The 17,920-nt window shown below is 32.1% G+C and overlaps 1 protein-coding gene across 6 annotated transcripts in view; it reads right to left on the bottom strand.

The window, feature by feature from the left end:
* Positions 1 to 17,920, bottom strand: part of Usp15 (ubiquitin specific peptidase 15) — a 138,996-nt gene that overhangs the window by 25,859 nt on the left and 95,217 nt on the right. For 3 of the 6 annotated variants that reach the window (XM_023567590.2, XM_023567591.2, XM_023567592.2), the window contains one exon: positions 2,723 to 2,896. In XM_023567590.2, the coding sequence (XP_023423358.2) occupies positions 2,723 to 2,896 (174 nt within the window). Of the gene's footprint in view, positions 1 to 2,722; positions 2,897 to 8,782; positions 8,929 to 17,920 lie in introns of those variants that run through there. The other 3 variants (XM_063255057.1, XR_010049341.1, XM_023567594.2) reach the window with 3 other exon arrangements.

Here is a 17,920-nt window from a genome sequence, read left to right as displayed (position 1 = left end):
AGATTCTGCATTTGTCACTTATCCTAAAATTTATTTGTAACTACAAAATTAAACTTCGATCCTTTTTCAGTCATTTGTGGATATTTACACTCAGAGTATGTAAAAATCTGAGTCATCTGAAGTATGTATTCCCAGATGGGTGACAGTCTGCTTTTAGTTTTAGGTTTTATATTATATAAACAAGTATTCTTTTGTGATTAAATCAGTGCTACTTTTCCCCTGACATTTTGTGTGTGTGTATGTGTGTGATGTGTTTTGTTGTTGTGGGTATTTGTGTCCAAAACAGTCCTAAAGATCTCAGTGCCTATAATCCATTCACTTGAGAGGCTGAGGCAGGTGAATCATGGCAGGTTTGAGGCCAACTTGGACTACAAAGTGAGTTCAAAGCACTTTGAATCACACAGTGAGACACTGTCTCAAAAAAACGAAGACAAAAACAAAATAAAATGGTCCTACTACTGGCTAGTTCCTAAAGTGTTGCCTAAAGATCTTAAATGCAGGTATAAGTTACACACTACTGACTGTGAATGCAACGTTAATGAATTAACAACATACTAAATCAGGTGTCTCTAAATAGAAACACACACAAAACAAAGTTAAGCATTGGCTGATGAAAATGTTGTGATCAGAGGCTTGGTAGAATCAAAGCTTATGCTTTACCCAGGAAAAAATAGTTCAGTATTTGTTATTTTAGTGTTGTGGCGACTTCATGGAAAATAACTATTGTGAATTATAAAAACTGACTGCACATATATAAAAAAATAAATTATATTTTGTTTTGCATTTCTGGTAGGCATTCATTGAGGCTTTTCTAGAATAAAATATATACATGGAATCCTTGAAAAATACATAAATGTTTTCACTGTTACTGGCTCTTCAATTTCCTTGTCATTAATTGATTTTTCACTATTTGTCAACGGTGTTTCTAATGTTCTTAAATCTTTAGCTCTACATCTTCCTTGTGACTCCTTAAATGGCTGGCATGCAGACAATATGATACAAGTTGTCTGAATTGCTCTATTATTACATATAATTACTTTAAAAGTAATTACTACATATAAAAAATTATGGCCAGGTGTGGTGGCTCTTGCCTGTAATCCTAGCACTCAGGAGGCTGAGGCAGGAAGATCGTTGTGAGTTCAAGACCAGCCTGGGCTACAAAGTGAGCTCAAGGCCTGCATAGAGACCCTGTCTCAAAAAGACCAAAAAAAAAAAAAAAAAAAAACAAACAAACAAAAAAAAAAAAACAAAAAAACTAATGAGACATGAACAAAGAGAAAATATGGTAAAATTCTGAAAAAAAAGTTGGGAAATACTGAAGACTAAGAGTTAAATAACATTTTGCTTTGGTGTACTAGAAAAAAATACAAATTTCTCTTTTGGTTTCAGTGTATAAAGAAGATGAATTTCACAGAAAAATAGGAATATATATGTTTATATATAATTTTGCTGCTCTTAGTAGTAGTATGTTTTGTAAGACTGAAAAGAAATGAAATAACAGTGGGATACAGTGGCACACACCTGTAGTCCTAGAGCTCTGAGGCTGAGGTAGGAGGATAGTGAGTCTGAGCCCAGCCTAGACAATTTAGTGAGACCGCACAGATAAAATAAAAATAAAAAATGTGTTGGGGATTTATTTGACTACGAAGACCTTAGATTCAATCCTTCGTATCAGAAAGAACAAAAAAAACAAGGTAGTATAAAGAACCAATGTATTTACACAAAATTTACAGAAAGAAAATCTAGCAAAAATGCAACTAATTGGAATTAGACCGTGGGTGAGAAATGAGTTTGGACTAGTTTATTTAAAGTTTATCCACGTTAAATACTACACAGTTTCTCTTACATGATAAAACAAACTGTAAAAAGTCTAGAATGCTAATGAAGACAAATACAAGGGTATTTTGATTCGTTGATTTGTTTTTTTTCCTCTTCAATATATAGGGGATTGAACCCAGAGTTCAATGCATGTTAACTAATTGCTTTTTATTTTTTGAAAAGTAGTACTATATAGCTAACAAAATGTTGCCTAGTAAATGTCCTATATGAATACCATTTAAGTCAGTTGTAAATATAACAGCTTAAAAGTGCTTATTCTACTAAGGCTTAAAATGTCACTTTTAACATTATAAAGCCAAATTTCAGCTCAATTCTTTGAATGATAAACTACTTCTGATTTTATTAACTCTAATAAGTAGCCAATTCCACAAATACGAGTAAAATTATAAAAGAAAATGCATTTTATCAATATTTAGTGTTTCATTTCAGTGTTTTCAAACTTACAATGTTCATAAAAGTAAGTCCTTAGACGTCAATCACATGCCTAAATTTAGTTAAAGCCCATGTAAAATATTTAAGCAGGTTTTCCAGAGTTAATGGTAGTCTAATGCAGCTATGCAGATGGTCACTGGTGTCTTTCTGTAGTCACTCTTGTATCACACCTGTATTTCTCTCTCCATCTCTGTCTGTGTCTCTTTTTTCATTTTTCTTTCCCTTTTACCACCAGGTTCACTTCAGTCATTTTTAAACTAATCAACTATGTGGCTCCTGCCTTGCCATTTTACACTGCAGATATACTACATGCTTATTAGTGTACCATGTTCTTTTAGAGAGCTAGAAATCATTGTTATAATTAGTATTTTTCATCTCTCCCCCCGAGAACTGACTTTTGTCTCCTTTGGGATGCTTTAGGCTTCATAGAGAATGTATTTATCACACTAACCTTAAATGCTCTTGGGGTGACGTAGCTGAACTTCCCAGACCACATTTGCTTGATCAGTTCAGCATATGATTTAGCTATTTCACCTCGCATTCCTAAGGGATTGTCAAAATTCAGTTCTTCTTGATACTTATCATTGAGGAAATACTCAGTAAGTGGAGGTGTATTGCTCAAACACTGCAAAGAATAAAATATATTTTCAAGTAGTAGTAACAATACACATATTTCCCTTAAAATATGTTAAAATGAATAGAGGTAAAAATTGATTTGTCATAACTTGTACAGAAACATTTAAGTGTTGGTCTCTTGTGCTAAGTAACTGCTCAAATAAATGTTCAAATGATGTACTCAACTATTTCCCAACTTTCAAACCAATTACTTATAATAAATAAAAATGCTAATATTTGTTGCTGTAAAATCTGCATTAATTTTAACCACAGCAAACTACCTGTTAACTGGGAGAGAAGCTCAGAGTTTTCTTTCCTTCTTTTACTTGATTGGTAGAAATTATGGATTGTCTACTCATCCCAGGCACCTGCAAATTAGCCTGAGTAGGTAAAAACTGAGATAGAGTGCAAGCAACACATCAACTTAAAGAGGTACAGTCGGCTCTCTGTATCCATGGACTCAACCAACTGCAGATAAAGCATTGGGAAAAAATGTACTGAATATACAGACTATTTTCTTGTCATTACTCCCTAAATGATGCACTACAATAGCTATTTACATAGCATTTACATTAGGTATTATAAGCAACCTAGAGATAAAGAATGAGAAAGCAAGTACACAGACTAAATACAAATAATACACTATTTTATATAAAGGACTTGGGCATACATGGGTTATGGTACCAATTTCCCATGGATACCTGAAAGACAACTGTATTTACTGTTTTCACTGTTAGTTCCTTATAAAGGAAGTGCAGCTTTTAAACCTTCCATTTGGCCAACCAACCTTAAAGGGACAGTACAGAATAGCTGAATCTGAGAAAACAAGTTTAGTTATATATACTTGGGGTTTGTTTTCATTTTTCCTAGTTCTTCTTTAATATCGTATCAACAATCTAGTAAAAACCATGAATGATTTCATTATTCAACTCTTCCACTGTGAATTAAATAATGTAGTATTTAAAACAAAGGTATAGTTTTTATATTTCAAGATGCAATAATTTTAAACTGATGATATCCCATTTGATTTTAATATGAATCCAATACTGCTTTATTAATGCCTAGAGTATGAAAAGTCTAATAGAGATACACAGTTATATAGGTAACCTTTTTGTCCTGAAGGTAGTTGTCTTGGAATGAGGTGGCAAAGAGCTATATGAGAAGGTAGTTGCTTACAAGTGAAACAACAAAAACTCACTTTGATGACAGCCTGGATTTATATTAATGGAAATCAAAATGTTTCAAATCTTGCTTACCATAGATCTCGTAGCTAGCAAAGGATTAGCCTGCTGGGTTCATACAGGTAACCTAGATGTTGTAAATACCACACTATACAGTGTATCACGCATTATTTAGCTAAAACTCCAAACTACACATATTTAACTTAGCACTCCCTCCCCTCTCAAATATCAGTTGCTCAGAATGGTTTTCAATTCTCAGTGTTCACACCTCAACCTCTAGAGTAGCTGGTATTTTAGGCATGTGCAAGGAGTAAATTATGGTGCTCAAGGCAATTGTTTCAATTGCAAATCAATTTATGGTTATTCAAGTAATCACAGTATCTATTTAGGAATTTTCTGTATAATAAAAATAATATTGCCCCCAAGGCAAAAAGAGGTAACTATGATATCATAAAATTTGTATAACACTCTTATAAACAGTATTAAAGGCCTTGAGAGTCATTCAAAAATCATTTTCAGTATAAACATTTTTATGTTTGTGAGCAAGAGGAAGATAAGAGGTCAGGGGCCCACCAAGAAAAGATACTTTCCTATTTTTCTTCCTAACTCCTTTTACATCTCAACACCACACATAAGCTTACATTCCTCTTGAGACTTATTTGCTCTTCTTTGTTATAATATATGAACTTTTCATTATAAATCCATCAATGGTCGAAGGCTAGGCGACTAGAATACATCACAACTGTACGAGCATAAATGCCATTACTTAGTAATACCACTTTATTTAGCATAAATAAGATCAGCACTAAATAGACAATCAGGTGAGGTCAAACGGCACGCTCTGACAACTATCATTTAATTTTCAAATTTTTTTATTTGAGCAGTTCAGGATTATGCTAAGATTATAACATTCTTTTATTGCTTATAAACGCAGTTATACAAACAACCTAATTCATGGCTTTACCAAACGGACAAAAGAACAAAATTGTGCCAACAAATGTAATTCTTGAACTTTATTTTTACTTAATTATTTATATATACCCTTATCTTGCCAAAAGCTTCCAAAGACAACTGAAAAAAATTTAGCTTTCCAATAGCATCTGGAAGGGTCTTAACCATGTTACTTCCCTGCTATAAATCCTTTCACGGCCCTCCTTATTTTCAGATTAGAATCTCAGCTCTTTAGGTGGTCTGTATTTTGCCCACTATGTATCCACCATGCTTTGTGAACCCTTCTTCCACTTCACTGGGCCTTACTTGTGGTTCCTTGATCGCCATACATCCACTCACTCTAAGTTTGCAACTCTTACCTATTTGAAAATGTACCTTTTGACTTACTAACGTCTATCGATCCATCAAGATTCAGGTATCTTGTTCAGGAAGCCTCCCTACATTTCCTTAATACTTACATATTTACATATCGCTTAGTGCTCATTCTTATTAAAGCACTGACTTCATAATGTACTGTAACTTCTGTTTTTAGCTTGTCTGTCTTGTGAAATGCACTGAGACTTCTATGAGAGCAGTACTACATCTTTTATAATTCTTTTCCAGCTCTTAATAACATTTTAATACTTAGAATATACACATAAATATATACTTAATGAAAATGGTTTTACCTATATCTATTCATTTGCCTAAATTTATTCTTTCAGTTTTTAATCTTTCTCTTCAACATCTGAGTGCCCAAATATTACTAAAAATACATTTGCTTGCAATGAATACACTAGAAAATTTGAATATTCAACTATGAATCCAAATTATACACTAAAGTACACATTAAAACCTTTTCCATCTTTTGTTTAAATGTTATTCAATCCATTACCTGCTTTGCAATGAGCATCTGTTTTGATTTTTCTTAGGTGAGAACTTATTTCTACACTGATATAGGGCATGATATTGATCATAATTTAATTTTAGCAAAACAGTTTTAATAAGTAATTGCCAGTATTACCTGTGAAGACGCTGCAACCAATATTTAAATTCATGTTATTTAGTTCATGTTATTAAATGTGCCAAAAAATCCTGTTCAACATAATATTTGAAAATTCTCTCAAGCTATACTTCTCTAACAATTTGTACAAAGACATAAGCACAGAAATTCAAGAGCTAGTATAACTGTTTGACTAATGAAGAAATCACAGTAGTATAATAAAGTGATAACATTTTTCTCCCTTACTTGAAAAATACCATTGTAACAGATGTTGAATTCTTCAAATAATATGAGAATCAGTTAAAATACCATTTTATTATAATTTTTGCTATGAATTTCAAGACACAATTGGAATAAAGATCAAACAACTAAGATATTTCCACAGCCCAAGTAGTGTTCTATTAGTATCATCACCATCATTCTGGGAGAAAAAAAAAGTTTCTTAGATTTGGTTATAATATAGTCTGATTCATAATCATTTTATGCAACTCATTTATGCTATGTTAGAAACATGAAAATCTTTTTGATTTTTCTATTCTATGTCAAGAAAATTACATATTTGGACTGGTTGCCATTTTTAAAGGAATAATAATTGTAATTAGTTTTATAATAAAAATAATCAGATTTAAGTATTGATCCTTAGATTCTTCTACTTTAAAAGTATAATTTGCTTGTTAGATGAGACTGTTCAAAAGCGATTCCTTTCTTAAAGACACACACACACATATACACACACTCAGAAATTTTAAGACAATCATATGCTGAAGTGGAAAATTTTCTTTTAACCTGTAACATACTATGAAAGATATGATACAGACTAAAAGTCATCCAACATGTGTCATGTCTAGATAGATACATTCCTTACTTTCAATGTTCTCTGTGGCCGCTTCTGAGTTTTGCGACATGTCCTCCAGTTATTTGGAATTATGTCTCTGTTAATTTATTGAAGTTCAACTCCCTGACATTGACAAATGTCAAAATCTTAGTTTTTACGAGAATTAGATCTTACAATTCTTCTATAATAAAATGAAGCCAAACATGAAGTAATGTCACTGATCATTATACACATATATCTTAAGTCTAATTTTGCTTTATTACTACTGTGCCTAATTAGTCCTACAATTGACTAGAATTGTGTATCATGTTTAAAAATAAAACAATAACCAGGAAAAAAAAAAGATTCTACATTAATATGTCCAACTTAACACAAAAAGAAAAGTAAAAAACTTCCACTAATGAATATACTTGTTAATTAAGTTATAATTTTTTTCTAACAATCTCTGTGCAGAACAACAATATATAAAAATGGCAAGAACACTTGAATAAGAATTAAAAATGAAAGTTTACATATAGTATATTGGACCCTTTGGGAATTCACTAATTTAGACTCCATGACAAAAATGAGCAGAAGGAAGATTCAGGAAGTAAGCTAATATAAAAAGTTGTCTATAAAGGTGGTAAGAACAGCTGGTATACGCACAAGTTAATAAAAGAGAAGTGACTGCTATATATTTCTTCTTCAAAATGGCTGTGTGGTTCTCGGCATACGCTTGTAATATGCATTACATATTGTGAACTATAAGTAATAAAATTATTCCCAAAACTGACTTAGCAGTCTTAAGACGTATTCCTTAGTTGAATGTATTAAGAGTCAACCTTCACATGTATCTCTCTTCCTTAAACATTCTTCTAAGAAATTTCTACCTAATTTTTTTCCTACTTATTCTTTAACATTAATTGCAATACCTATTCAATGTTACGCCTCCCTCAGCACTTCAAAGAAGAACTCTTATTTTTTCCTTTGGGCTAGCACTGTCCTTCAACTCACTTATTCTATTGGGCTAGCACTAGCCTTCAACTCACTTATTATACAGAGTCCATGTCTTACTCTAGAATAATTCTTGCCACAAAGCTCAGTTAAAGTATGCTCAACGAGTGCAAATTTATAAAGTAGGAGGAATGGAGGCAGCTCGTAGAGAGGTGGCAAAGAAGTGGGCTAAAAAAGAGATCTGACTTGCACCCTATTATAATTCTAGCCTATCCAAAAGTTCTAATAGTTCAAAAATAGAAGTCCAAATAATGCCTAGAATTTTCCCAATGAAGGAAAGTAGCTACTGTGAATGTCTCAAAAACTTTAAAGATAAACCTATATAAATAAAAGATGTGAAGGAAATTTAGAAATTTTTTATGAGGATAGTTTCCCTAAGTTTTCATTCTGGAACTAGACATAAAAATTCTAAAAGAGCATTATCACAAATAAACAGATATCATGCTCAATGGACATTCTACTAAGTTGTTTAATGTATGTACAATTTTATTCACTGTAACTTTGAGCTGTGTTAAAAAAGTATTCAAATATTTTTATAAAGTGTTAATTCTGTATGAAAAACTGTATCTTGCTTAACTCAACATCCTGAAACTGGGTATTATGTGAAATTTGATTTTCTTTCCATATTTAATTACTTGGAAAGATGCAATGCACCATGCATTACCATTATATACACATACTTACATTACTTTTTAAAAGTAAAAGAATTAGTTCTGACCAACAAAATGTATGTTTCTAGAGTTCCCTGAAAAAGTACGTGACACAAGTTAAGAGTTTCTACTTTCTACTTTGTATTTCACTAAAAACTTCTAAATAGATTTTCTTCTTTAAACTGATGGGAGTCAAATAAAGCACTACTATATAACCAAATCAAGTCTGTAATCAACATATTTAGGAAATGAATAATTTGTAGTCAGCCCATAACTTGTAATGAATCTGGAATTTCCCCAGTACCTGGAAAATAGCCAAAGTAATCCCCTTCAAAAAGAGAAAGTTGTCTTTTGTAATGCTGAATATGAACCACTCCCTTTCTGCTCAGGTGCTCCAGAAGCCCAATTCTCAAGTGATCATGTATGCTCACTATTTTAGTAAACCGGTAACTAGAACAGGAAAGAAAACAAACTTAATTTTTGATTACCTAAAGCTTTTGAGTTGTGTAACTCATTCTATAACTGATCAAAAGGTAACGCCACTCATAATTTTTAAAAAACAGCTACATCTTTAAACGGACCAATACTTAAAAGGACCAATTTAAAATAAAGGACCCTTTATTTTCTTATGATATGAAAACTAAACCTTGAAGTAATCAATGATTAAAGTAATTTAGAGTACTCTCAAATACTAATATGTATATGTTTATATATATATATATTTCTTTCTAGAGTTTAAAATTAGATGGATAAAGAATTATTGGATTTGCATGTCAATTGTTTTCTAATTTATCTTGACAATGTGGGTATCAACATTCTAAAAAGGTATTGTATAATTCCCAAAGCATTCTTTTGATACTGAAATATCAGCTTTAGCTCTGTATCAAAACAGTGGATGACACTGTGAAGTCTGATATAAACTTGTATAAGAATTACAAATTCTAGTCTGTCTCTTAGTCAAGTAGATTCTCATTTTTCTGAAAAATTTTATAGGATAGTCAGAATTCATTAGACTTGAGGGATCAATTCTAAAGATCTCCACCTATTTAGTGAGAACAAGTACAATAATATTTCCATTCTTCAAGCTTTTTAAAAAACAAATTTCGCTAAGTAAAAATAAACAAATACTATTTCCTCTTATTTTTTAACAGTACTGGAAATGGAACCCAAATCCTTTGCACTGAACTACATACGTCCCCAGGTCATTTTTCTTTCATTGTGTGTTTTTTTTTAAATTTTAAAACAAGGACTTGCTAAATTCCCCTTTGGACTCAAACTTGTGCTCCTCCTGCCGAGGCCTCCCAGAGTGCTGGACTATTTGGTGTGAGCCACCAAACCACACGGCTCTCTTCTATTTTTTAATTTTTACCATTTGCCCATATTTCAACTAGTTAGTACAATTAGTACTAACTAGTACTCTACTTAAAAAACTGAAATTAGCCAGGTGTGGTGGCACATGCCTCTACTTCCAGCACTGGGGAAACTCAGGCAGAAGGACTGCAGTGAATTTGAGGCCAGATAGGCTACAGGGTGAGTTCAAGGGTAGCCTGAATATAGCTATACAGTATAGCAAGACATTGTCCCGCCCCCCCCCCCAAAAGTTGAAATTTTACATAAAGCAAATGTATTTTAGGCAGCAGTTTTGAGTTGGGCAAGTATGTGGTCCTAATAATTTTATATTATTTCTCTGGTCTAGCATGACTAGGATGAAATTAAAGTCCTGATGCTGCCCTTTCCTTCAAATTCTATGGAATTTTCTCTTTATATACTTACGGAATTCAGTGAAAAAAAAGTTCTTGGCAGTAGGAGACCTGATTACAGATATATTTTTTTGTCACGGAAAGAAATGTCAACTCCCCTCCTCCTCTGTAGGATGGTGGAAGGATAATTTTAGTTTGTCAAAAATATTACCCTGCTACTTAAAATAAATAAATCCTTTAATTATAAATATCACTATTAAAAAGTCAAGATTATCTAATGACAATTACTGAAAGCTAAAAGAAGCTGGATATATGGTCTTCTATGATGTAGATAAACTTGAAAGTCATTATGATCATGAGTATACAACACCATAAAGTTGTAGGCTTTAAGTAAGTTATATTCAAATGAAGTTTTAAAATTACTAGACTGTAACAGAAATTGTCTGACTTAATTATAATTTTTTTTTTTAGCAGTGGGCTATTGATGAGTTGTTTTATGCTTATTCACCTTATAAAAAAGATGGTAAAGTCAAATTCCTTAAGAAGGTATTATATCTGTCAAAAAAACAAAATTTATGAACTAAATTTTAATGTTCTAGAACTTATCTCCCAGTCCACTGATACTTCGAAACTGGATCACGGTGAAGTCAGTGCCAAGTTTTTATTTTGTGGGGGAGGGCAGGGTGAGACAGGTCTTGCTATGCAGTTCAGGGGGGCCTTAATCTCATTATGTAGCCCAGGCTGGCCTCTAACTTGTGATTCTATTAGTGTTGGTATTACAGTTGTGCACCATGACACCTAGCTTAATGTTAGTATTTCTGGCAAGTGACAGAGTCAAAAGATTCAAGAAAAAAGGTTTCATATATGTGTATATACACACAAATATGAATAACTTGGGGGGATATTCAGTTTTACCCAAATAGCAAGAAAACATTAAGTACTCAACACTGTATGATCTGTTATTCTTCTTTTACTTTTCTTTTTAGAAAAGGGACAGCACAAAAAAAAAATTTCTTTTTCCTTAAAGTTTAACTAATTACACTCTAAGAGAAATAAACATAAAACATACCATGGAAGTATCTATTTTCACAAGCAAAAAACTTTTTCTGTAAAATCATTCAAGGAACCACTGCTGGTATGGTCTGTCAAGGTATGGCTAACATGATAGTCTAATTTGAGTTCTATCAAATTGGCTAAACCTGTGGAACAGAATTATATTTCTTGGACTTTTTACAACAGTAGCCTTTTCTAAGGTGCAAGAAGTAAATATTTATATATTCATAATTTTTTCTAATTATTATATTTTTTTGAGTTTAGATAGCTCTAGCCATACCATTAATCTAGCCATGTTCCAAAGATTTCTGGTAAACAATTTTTCTAATGTGGAGCTTCTCAAACCATGTGTATGGAAACACCAAATTATCACAGACTAGTACTTTTGTGAAATGAAATAAAAAGAGATCACTAGAAAAGTAAAATAAAGCAACAGAAAAACCAAGTCTAATTTTTTATTATTAAATTAACAGATATAAAATTATACTTTCAAATTGCTAAAGGAATTTTTAAACAGTTTCTATTACACTGTTGACTGGGACTGTAATGACCATAGACAAACAGTGAAAAACATTATTTTAATGTTCTTATTACTATATGGCATTATACTAAATATTGAGGATATAAAAGAAAATTCAAGGCAGCCTCTTTTTTCATGATTCTGTGTAAAGTCACTGTTTAGAATGGTACAGAATAAAAGCATGTGCATGCCAGGAAAGACTTACGGGACAGCAGCTACAAAATAGGTATATACACAGATATTTGAAATAATGCATGCTAAGAACTGAGAACTGTTTTAAGTAAACACATAGGTAAGGTCCAATTTGAATTTTATCCTTTAAAGTGAGGGGAAACAAATTTTAAGCATATCAGAGTATTTGCTTTTTAAAACAATCAATTTGGAATGATTATCGTAAAAGGACTAGAAGAAGACAAATGATGCAACAAAGAGATAATTTATATATATTGATAATTCACCATAAAATTAGTACTGACATAATGTCCTGGCACAAGAAATGATGGACATAAGTGATATTTAAGTGGCAGAGTGAACAGAACTTAAAGTAGTCTCTCATTTTTGCTTAAGAGGGAGGTTGAACCTTTAAAAAAGTATTGGAACAAAGGATTAGGTAAATAATAGTAGACATGCAAGTTTGAGTGCTGTGTAGGTTATCTCAATATGAGTGCCCATTTAACAGTTACATACTGAAGGGAAACTCAGAGAGGGAAACAGAGTTGAGAGATTTGGATTTGTCCTTATATAAGTAGGTGTCAAATTCTCAAGGATAATAAATTACAAAGAACCTTACCAAACAGGTCAAGACTGACATTATCAAAAGCAATTTTGGTGGTTTGGTATGATATGAAATCAGTTGATACTTATGGACTGCTTCATATGTGCTAAGTATTTCTCATATAAACTTCATTTTACAGATGGAAAAACAAGTTTCTTAGCCAAGGCCACATAACCTAAAGTTGACAGAGGATTTTAATCTAAGCAGTCTACAATCAAAATCTATGCTTTTACCTATCTATTATGCTATGCAATTCTGCAGAAAATGAGGATTACAGAATGATGACAAAGCACGGAGAAAGCAAAGACCATTCCTTTCAAGGTTATTGGTCTCCCCATACCTCTCTCCATTTAAAAAGTATGTTGAAAGAAACCAGAAGAAGTAAGGTTTAAAGGTATAGAACAAAGAAGAAACAATGAAAAAGTCTAAGGGCAGGTAATAGAGGTTTCAAGATGATGATGGTATAACAAACTATATTTTAGGTATAGTTTTTAATGATATCATGTAAGAGTAATAGAAATATGAAAATGTACTTTATTGTACTATTAAGGACTTCTCTATGAAAAATAACATTTTTGTCAAAAATTTGTTTAAAAATATCAAAAAGACTTCTCTTGGTAAAGAACATAGTACTGGAAAAGTCTAGGAATTATGCATCATGATTCAATTATATATTAAGTCTAGTACACAAGTGAGGCAGTATTACCTAGTATATACCCAGTGTGGTATATAATAGAGTCATTATTAACAAGCATTACATACTGCTCAAAACATTTTAGTACTCCCTCTTTAAAGCCTGTGCATGTAAAAAAGACTCAATAGTTAGCGTACAATAGATTCTCATATGTATTTGAGTGTATAGTGTTTCTATTGTGGTGAGACAGATTTTTGATACAAAAATTTCTATGACGAAAAGACATGGAACAGAAGTGTGTTAATTTGCATCAATGGTAATTCTCTGCTACTTTATGAAAAGATGCATATAATTCATAAATGGATAGCAATGTACCAAATTAAAACAAAACCCAACTCAAATGTCATTCTCTTGATGAAGCCTTATTTCCAAATGTCCTCTCCTCGTTTTCATAATATTTTGCTTATTCTGCTTTCTACTTATCTTTTTTATTTTTATGTCTATCTCATTCACCACATCATGAGCCTCTAAGTGGATAAACTCTGTAATATCAATGTCTAGAAGGCTGTTGGGCATACAGTAAGTGACTCAATGAATGTCTGTTAGGTCAACTAAATAAATCAGCTTATGAAAGAAGACAACTAGTTTAGTTGTCCTTACCTCTTTTGCCTTTTTCTGTCCAACCCTATATAAACTCAAAGTCACCTATTTCATGCAGCATGAACTAAAAAAACACTGCTAAAGAAAATTTTAAGTAAATACATTTGTACCATTAATCTTATCCTTTTAAGTCTTAGGTAATTACCTACTCTCATAGTCTAATGATTATGGAAGACATCATAAAATCTAGAAAATATTTCTTTTCTCAGTGCAGTGTGTCTGTGTCTTTCTTCCACTCAAATGTTGTATGGGCTAAGTCCTGGGTGTCTATCACAGATGTCTTCACTAGATGTAATCATTTTCAGAATTTTTAAATGCCATCTATAATAACCCCGTATTTTTTTTTCCAGCCTAGGTCTCTGATATACAACCAACACAATAATATCCACTTACCTATTTCTTACTTGCATATTTCATGGGCATCTCAAAATAACTTGCCTAAAATTAATTCATAATGTTCTCCCCAGCACAAACCTAGTCCTACTGTGCCCCTCCTTCCATTAACCTTAAATGCCAGATCCTCTCCTAGGTAACAGGGATAGAGTAGTGATTGAAGCTCTGTATTCACAGAATTTATATTTGTGTATTTGTGTGTATACATATGTTGGGAATAAGGGGAGGCAGAGAGAAAACCACAGAAGACAAATATGTAAGTACAGCATGTCAATTGGTCATGAATACTGTAATGAAGTGTGGGAAGACCATTACTGTTTTATGTAGTGTGACTGGGGAAAATCCTGACTGCTACTACAGACGCAGAAAAAGTGAAAGAGCAAAAATGAAATATATGGAGCACAAATGTCACAGGTATACTCCAAGTCTGAAAATCCTGAGTCAGAAATATTCTTGGTATATAGCAGTCAAAAAGATGGTACCTAAAGTCAGGTTGGTGGCAAGTAGTAGAAAATAAGATAGGAGTGGCCAGGTATTATAGGGTTTCAGGCAGTGATAAGGACTTTGGCTTTTGTTGAGTGAAATGAGAAGTCATTCATTGTTACAACCCTTAGATTTAGCTACTCTCTTAAGCACAGACTACAAGAGATTAGAGATAGAAGCAAATACAATACTTAAGAAATACTTAGAATAAGCTAGGTGAAATGATGGTAGCCCAGAGCACTCAGTATATTTTATAATAGATTACAATCAAATTTTCTTTATAAGCTCTGCCTTTTGTTGTCTGCTTCTTTAAGCTCATGTCATTTACCTATATTCATTGCTTCACAGATTAGTCTCTTGGTTCTCAAACTTGTCCATCTTAAAAACTCTGCACATGAGTTTACTCAATCTAACTTTAACTCTGTTTAACTCACACCCATTTGGTTATAGCTCTACTGTTACTTCCATTATAACTTAGGCACTTTCATGGCTTGTGCTAGTTATTCAAAGCATTTCAATTTTTCTCTTCATGATGCTTAGTGCAATTGATGATCAATGTAATGTTTATCTCCTCTACGAAACTGTGAACTTAATAGGCTCTCAACAAGTATTTTCTAAGTAGAAGAGAGAATCACATCATATGTGTATCTTGCCTGAAAAAAAGTTAACCAGTTTGATTACCTGCAATATTCTGAAGATAATGTTCTGTACAATTGCTGGTATTTGAAAATCAACCTTATCATCAAAGGAAAAAATATTTACCAGTGTTGCTGGAAGTAAGAAAGAAATCTCAACAAGAATGCTTGAGCAAAATATTTTGAATACTCTTACCATAAAATGAATAAACGTGTATATAAACTCGAAGAGAAACTGTTTTGAAGGTCATGACAAAACAGTAATACTATTTTATGAAAGTATCATGAAATTGAAGGACTTATCATTTGGCATATAAATAAAAACATTTTAATGGTTGTGAAATGTAAATATATTTAATGCCACTGAATTATACATTTGAAAACAGCTAAAATGGACAATTTTGATATGTATATTTTATCACAATACACCATATCTAAAGCCATGTCAATTGATTAGCATAATCTTGAAAAATAATATCTCAGTATTCTTTTTTTTTTTTTTTTGTCTTTTTCATTTTTATTGGTACCAGGGATCGAACTCAGGATCGCCTGCTTGCAAGGCAGGTGCTTATGCCGCTGAGCTAAATCCCCAGCCCCAATATCTCAGTTTCTGAGTAATGAATCCGTTTCAATTAATTTATTAGCTTTTCTAAAGAACTGACATGTCTCAATCTTTGACTCAATTTCCTTTTGTAAAGTAAGATATTTAGCTTCTAAGTCACAGACTTCCATGAAGAAAAAAATAAGAAGGTGAAAATGATATAAAAACACCTGTACTATGCAAAGAAAAGTATTAAAGGTTGAGAGTTCAATATTCGCCTGTTACTATATTAATATAGGTTTGAGAATAACTTATTTTAGATATTACTTACTGACAATGGCTTCAGTAACCAACTCATTAACCCTCTCCCTGCCCAAAAGTTTATACAAAAGTGATTAATATATTAATTTGTTTCCTTATACACAGTACTAAAATAATACTGAAATGAAATACTCTTTATTGCCAAAATGACACACTTAAAGTTGACCATATGTATATAAAAAGCGTCATTATAAAACTATCCCAACCTACAAACTAGAACAGGAACAAAATGGATTGAAAATCACTTATATTAAAAGAAAAACTCAATAGATAGGGTATTTAGTAAGCACAGTCTTAACTGATTAGAATTTAACTGCATACTTTTAAGAGAAATAAGTAAAAGACAACTAAACAAACACTGAAGGAGGACTTGGCATGGCTTTTATCCTTTCAAGAATGTATCATTCCAATCTCATGCTTTCTGTTGTTTATTCAATCACATCAATTTACAATCTAGAATATATATGTTTGAGACTTCAGAATCTTTCAGTCAAAAGAATGTTGGATGATGTTAGTACATATTTGGTAAAATAGAAAAATGTATTTTTATTTCAAGAAAATGAACTGTAATTTTAAATAAAGAAAAACAAACCAGTTTTCTTTCTTTTTCTGTTTTTTTTTGGGGGGGTAGTTGGCAAATCTGTAATTCCTACTTTAGGTTACAGACTGACATTTTTTATGCTTTCCTTCTATTTTATTAAAGTAGTTATCAAAGTCAATACAAGATACCTCAATTTGATTATACTGATAACTGATGTTTTAATACTAGTTAGTAAGTATAGTCATCCCTATTTATGGATACCAAAATGTGTACATTTTCAAGTCCTTTGTATAAAATAGTGCAGTATTCACATATTTAACCTATGTATATTCTTGTGCATATTTTATAACATCTACAGATTACTTATACTACTAAATACAATATAAAGGCCATATAAATAGTTGTTACACTGTACTGCTTAAGGAAAAATGGCAAGACAAAAAGTCCACACATGATAGATACAAATAAAACTAAAACAAAAAACTTCTATCCACAGTTGACTGAATCCATGGAAGTGGAACCCACAGTTATAGAGGACTGAGGCTATGTTACTAAATTGGTGATCTTTTTAGCCAAAGCAATTAAAACCATTTTATATTAGAATCAGATGCAATTATTTACAACTCCTTATAATAACATTTCTCTGTGATCTACACTCATGCCATTTTTCTACTACAGAATTATGGAGCAACAATATTTAAAAGTCTGTATCATTTGAAAAATAAAGCATTAGTCCTAGATAAATTTGTGTATTAACTGAGAAGATGAAAAGCAGAAAAATCAGATTTCCTACCCCATCTGAAATAAAAAATGACATGTTTTCATGAAAGAAATCACTAATACCTAAGTTACAACTGCAAACATTATTTTAATAGGAGTTCTTCCCTAAGTATAAATACTAAATTCTTAGAGGACGACACCACAGCCAGTAATGGTGAACCTCTTATACTGAGTGCCAAACTGTAACCCAAAACTCACTAATCTATCCAAAGGGCCATCACTGCAATGAACCTGAATATTAAGGTTTCAGTTTAGAAAAAAGCAACTCTTACATCTTTTGTCTTAAAAACACAAGGACACACATGCCATAGGTTCACCACCACTGACATATATTCTTTGCTACGATAATCTGCTAAGAACTCAGACTCTGCTAGCTCATCCCTTTCTCCCTTTCTCCCTTTCTAAA

Source organism: Cavia porcellus, unplaced genomic scaffold, assembly GCF_034190915.1.
Source record: "Cavia porcellus strain 051 isolate PalLab524CR breed Dunkin Hartley unplaced genomic scaffold, mCavPor4.1 scaffold_8, whole genome shotgun sequence".
Classification (NCBI taxonomy): Eukaryota; Metazoa; Chordata; class Mammalia; order Rodentia; family Caviidae; genus Cavia; species Cavia porcellus.
The sequence above is the reverse complement of the archived record's forward strand: the minus strand, read 5'-3'. Positions and strand labels throughout refer to the sequence as shown.